The following is a 5,347-nucleotide window of genomic DNA, read 5'->3' as shown; positions in this document are numbered from 1 at the left end:
TGCTCAGGAAAACCTGACTCGGGACCCTTGGACCATTATGAATCTGTCTTCTTGACTCTTTTTTTTTTGTTTGTTTGTTTGTTTTTGGTTTTTCGAGACAGGGTTTCTTTGTATAGCCCTGGCTATGCTGGAACTCACTCTGTAGACCAGTGCTGGGATTAAAGGCATGTGCCACCACTGCAAGGCTTGACTCTTACTTGAAAAGATCACACCCAGTTCCTTACAAGCTTGTTCTGAATTCAGACCTCTTGATTGTTCTTTCAGGAGTTTTCATAAAGCAGGGCTGAAGGCCAGGCAGTGTGGCACATGCCTTTAATCCCAGCACTTGGGAGGGAAAGGCAGGTGGATTTCTGAGTTCGAGGCCAGCCTGGTTACAGAGTAAGTTCCAGGACAGCCAGAGGTATACAGAGAAACCCTGTCTCCAAAAACAAAAGCAAACAAAAATAAAATAAAATAAATAAATAAATAAATAAATAAATAAATAAATAAAGCATGGCTGAGCCAGCTGGAGAGAGGCTGGGATAGAAAGAATGAAGGTCTATAAAAGAAAAGGAGTTGGCTCTTTGCTAGGGCCTTTAAATGCCTCATGTTTAGGTTTGCTACTGAAGGACAAAAGGTGAGAGTTTTAGCTCACATAGAAATAATCAGAGGACTCATTTGAGGACATCTTTTAAGCTCCTTGAGACTTCTCCTCCTTTTATTTATTTCTTCATTACGTTACGTTTATTTGGTTTCTATTTATTTGCACGTGTTCAAGCAACAGCACACGTGTAGGAGTCAGAGGAAACCTCTGAGAGTCAATTCTCTTGTTCCACCACATGGATCCTGAGGCTGGAGCTCAGCTGCTTGCTCATGCTTGGCAACCAGCCCTCAACAATTGTCTTTACTTGTTGAGCTTTCTCTTAGACAGATTAGCTTGTAAATCTCGTCTCCCTCTACCCCTCTCCACTGCTGTATATTGAACCCTGGTCCTGTGTCACAATTGTAATGAACAAACATTTTATCACCCCTTTAAAATATGAACTTTAAGATTTCCTCCTAAACAAATTTTCTTTTCCCATATCTTTGCCATTCCACTCTTACACTCATGATTTTTTAAGTATCCGGAACAACTTTCAAGCCACTTCCTCCCTGCTTTTCGAAACACAACCCAGATGATTTTCCTGGAACCCTGTGAATATCTCAGATAGAACACTTACCACAATACCAGGAGAGGTTCTAGGTTTTGACAGTTTTTTTTTTAATCTCTATATTTTGAAGATCCATGAAGATCCAGTCTAATAAGCCACTGTTAACTACTTCCTTATCTTCAGTAGGAGTAACAATTTATTATAATAGCTACTCAAAATTAAATGTGACCAGTTATTACTTATAATGTCTTCTTTGGAAAAAATTCAAAGGGATTTAAAATAAATAGCATCATGTAGGATAAAGAGTGATAGAGAACTGCTCAGGCTGGACTACATAATCTTGAATGGAGCTAGGAGAGGAAATAAACACAACTCTCCAGGTCTGCGAAACCTCTTTCATGATGGAGAATTAGAAGCTTGAACAATCAATACAAGATGTCCAGGACAAAGTAACCCATGTTATGTAACAGCATTGCGCCTGCAGTGCTCCGGAGCCAGGCTCCAGAGTTCACATTCCTCTTTTGCTCTTTCTGCCCTGAGAATTCAGGCAAGTTGCTGATATTATATAACTTATATAATACATATATTGTATATATTTATAATACATAGGTGTCCCCTTTCTAAAGTTTTGCCACTTGAGATGCACAGCATGGCAGATTCTGCTATTGTTCTTGTAGGACAGCTGACAAGGGAGTTCATAGGTACATCCAAAGCACTTACAACAGTTGCCGAGGGGGAAATGAGGGTGGGGGTGGGCATAGGCAGGGCATGGTGCATGAAAGAGAGAGGAGGGAGAATGGTGGTGCATGCCTGTAATCCCGGCACTCAGGACTCAAGGGGATCAGGAGTGCAAGGTCATCCTCAGCTACATAGACAGTTTGAGGCCAGTCTGGGCTACATGAGACCCTGTGTCAATAACAAACAAATAAACACACAGAAACATAATCTTATTGTTACTTTTGCTATAAGTCACCATCTTTACACATAACCCATGCCAAAAAGTTCACTTTGTCAAGCACTTATTCTCAGTGAGACAAACTAATAGTTCTTTTGGAATACATCCTGAGAATGATACTGACTGAGGTTGTTTTAAGAATATAAAATGAGATAGAATTTCATTACGTTTTTGTTTTTCTGTGTTGGAGCTCAAACAAAACCCAGGGCTTCAAAACTGTTTGGCAAGCCTATCACTGAGCTATACCCACAGCTCCTTCTAGCTTGGCTTTGAACTTACAGGTCCACTGGAGTTCTCAAACAGAATTTGGGAACAGAAGTTTCCAAACCTCATTTTGTCTTTGCTGCAATAGCTTTGTAATCCTTTCAGGAAAATTTAAGCATATATATGGTTTTCCTTGTAGCCTGGGATGGCCTCAATCTCTCTTTCCTAAATTTCCAGTGTTAGAAGTATATGCATGTACCACCACATTTGTCTTTAAATCTCTATTAGTAACTATTTGTACAATCTGAAATGTGAGATATTTAGCCCTTCAGACTTTTAGAGGTATAAAGAATATGACAGGGTTTCTAGGTTCTTGGACTTATCTATACCTTGCCTCTATGGCCTCCCACCCGCATTTCTTTACCTTTCTTTCTTGCCTTCTTTTCATTTCCTCTCCCCTTCCCCCTTTGAAGAAGTCTTTAATAGAATATTGCCAACCCTGGCACGTTCACTCCAATTGTCTTCATGTTTGTGGGTACCAAGTGTGTTGTATCTATAGTTGTACTTCTAGCTCTACCCACCACAGACTGTACATAAGCAACTTTTTGGAGTGTTTTGTAAAGATATGAATATAGTCTCTGGGCTAGTGGAAGGCAACTGAGGCAGCCCAAGCATTAGATGTGGAATGCAATCTTAGTTTTCCAATTGATTCAAGTTGTTTAGCATTTTCTTTGTGTGAAATGGGAGCAATCCCTATTTTATAACAGCTATGAGACCAATCAGATACTTTTTTTTTACTTTATTAAAAGTACTATTGAGCATATGAGTACTTTCTAAGTGCTGTGTATAAAAATATAGGACCTTAAAATTTGAGTTAAGGAAGCTAAAGAGATGGCTCACCAGTTAAGGATACCTCTGTTCTCGATTCATTTTCCAGCACCTACATGGCAGCTACCAATCATCTTATATATAACTCCACTTCCAGAGGATCCCTTGCCCTCTTCTGGCTTCTGTGGGCACTGCTCTGCAGATGTGGCCCACAGCAGCATGCAGGTGCAGGTGACACACACACACACACACACACACACAGAGACAGAGTCAGAGACAGACAGAGAGAGACACAGTGAGAGAGACAGAGAGAGAGAGACAGAGGGACAGAGAGACAGTGAGGGAGCGAGCAAGCTAAAACAAAAGGAGTTATGTACCAGTTCCTCTCTTTACGACGTTTCCACATAAAACAGTAAGACAAGTCATAGACTATTATGGAAGTGTTATGGGCGTTCAGAAGAGAGAGATGACATATGTTTGAGAGAATCAGGAAAGGAGGTGGCATATGAATGTTCCTTGAGGTATAATTAGGATTTCAAAATTTAAAGTGGGTAGGTATATCCGGGCTAAACTAAAACCATAAGCAGGGGTTCAAAAGCGATTCAGTACAATAGAAGGACCAGTTACTCTAGGCTAAAACAGGGATATAGCTGTGTAGGTGAAATGGGTGGGGCCATACTGGCGGTGTCAAAAGGCTGATGATTTAGGGGCAGGTGTATGGCATAAGAAGAAGATTACTGCAGCAGAAATGCCAGAAGCAGAAGGTGTAAGCATCCGAGAGTGGGAAGACCAGTTAGGAGAGGTTATTGCAGTTTGAGGTAAGAGCTGATAAAGGCCTGCAGCTAGCAGGAGAGCAGAGGGAATTCAGAGAAGACACTGGAGAGGGACTAACTCCGGCAAGAATCCAGTGTGCGACAGGTGACCTAGAAAGCCGGAGCCATTAGCACTGATGGGTATGTCACAGGGGGTTTGGGCTGCAACTCGCTGCCACGTTTCTTTTCTTTTTCTTTCTTTCTTTCTTTTTTAAATTCCTCTTTTTCTTTCAGGGCTCTACTACCTTCCCGCAGATCTCTCTAACTGGGCTTTTCCTTTTCAATCTTAAGCCGCCTTCATCCCCACGCTCCAACTCTGACACGGTGGCCTCCCGTGGTCTTCCCACGGGTAGGATTCTGCAGGTCAAATTTTGAGTTGGGGTACTCCACCCGCGGAATCCCCTGTTCCCCGCGCGGGCGGCGTCCTTGCAGGCGCCCCCACGGCTCGGGGACCAATAGGAAGGCCGCGATGCTGGGACCGGACCAGCCATTGGTTGGCTCGGCCGTGGTGAGAGATGGTGCGGTGCCCGTTCTCCGCCCGGATGCGAGCAGTGGGCGGTTGTTAGGGCGACCGTTCGTGACGTAGGCCGTCAGGCTGAGTAGCCGCCCGGCGATTGGCTAGGGGATCGGACGATCCTTCCTCATTGGCGGTCGGCTGGCGGTCCGGAGCGAGCGTAAACGCAGTTCCTTCCGCCCGGGGCTCCGTTGACTGGAGACGGCGGCTGGGCCGGCTTGGTGGCCTCCATTGAGATCCGGAGGTGAGCGGGCGGACGCTGGGGATCAGCGGGACAGTGGGTCTCGCGCCCCGCCTGGGTCCCCGAGGCGACTGCGAACCGAGGGGACCGCGAGGACACGTCCTTGAGGCCCGGCGGCAGGGCGGCGGCCAGGGAACCGGTGGGCCGGTTGGGCCTGAGGGCCAGTGCAGCGACGGGGCGCCCCTGGGTCCAGTCTGGAGGGCGCAGTGCTGACCCGGCGGTCACGGTCATCCTTGTAGAACGAGTGTCAGGCAGAGGGGACAGCTCGAGCGATATTCGCGGAGCCCTAAAGATCAAGAGTTCACGCCCAGGCGCCTTCTTTAAAGTGATGGAGAAGGGCCGGATATGGGCTCCAAATTGACCCGAAGCCAAGATCCGCGTGGATACGGCAGGTTGTGCCCCTCCTAGTAGGACAGGAGGAGGATGCGAGGTCGGTACAGGCAAAGCTAGCCCTCCGAAGTCGATCTGTAGCCCTGTATATCATGGGCTTTCTCCTAAGGGGCGTAGTCTCATTGATTCCAATGTTCTTTCCGTATCTTATGCTCCTTTTGAAATTATTTGGTTTGAGTGAGGAAAACCTGACTTTCGAAGTTCGCAAGTTAAACAGTAGGCTTCTGAGGTAGGGTGAGGTTAATAGTATTTCATCGAAAGTGGTCAGATAGA

General features: G+C 45.5%; 1 protein-coding gene and 1 long non-coding RNA gene across 4 annotated transcripts in view; one reads left to right on the top strand and one right to left on the bottom strand.

Annotated features, from left to right (window-relative positions):
* LOC116083243 overlaps positions 1-4,363 on the bottom strand; it is a 15,947-nt gene extending 11,584 nt beyond the window's left edge. Inside the window, exon 1 of the long non-coding RNA XR_004115643.1 lies at positions 3,190-4,363. This is a non-coding gene — a long non-coding RNA (uncharacterized LOC116083243). The remainder of the gene's footprint in view (positions 1-3,189) is intronic.
* The window catches only part of Hmgcr (3-hydroxy-3-methylglutaryl-CoA reductase), a 22,152-nt gene continuing 20,667 nt past the window's right edge, over positions 3,863-5,347 (top strand). The window contains exon 1 of one of the 3 annotated variants that reach the window (XM_031360057.1): positions 3,863-4,070. In XM_031360057.1, coding sequence (XP_031215917.1) covers positions 4,067-4,070 — 4 coding nt within the window. In that variant the 5' untranslated portion in view covers positions 3,863-4,066. Of the gene's footprint in view, positions 4,071-4,560; positions 4,688-4,708; positions 5,115-5,347 lie in introns of those variants that run through there. The other 2 variants (XM_031360058.1, XM_031360056.1) reach the window with 2 other exon arrangements.

The sequence above is a fragment of the Mastomys coucha genome, unplaced genomic scaffold (assembly GCF_008632895.1).
Source record: "Mastomys coucha isolate ucsf_1 unplaced genomic scaffold, UCSF_Mcou_1 pScaffold8, whole genome shotgun sequence".
Classification (NCBI taxonomy): domain Eukaryota; kingdom Metazoa; phylum Chordata; class Mammalia; order Rodentia; family Muridae; genus Mastomys; species Mastomys coucha.
The sequence above is the reverse complement of the archived record's forward strand: the minus strand, read 5'-3'. Positions and strand labels throughout refer to the sequence as shown.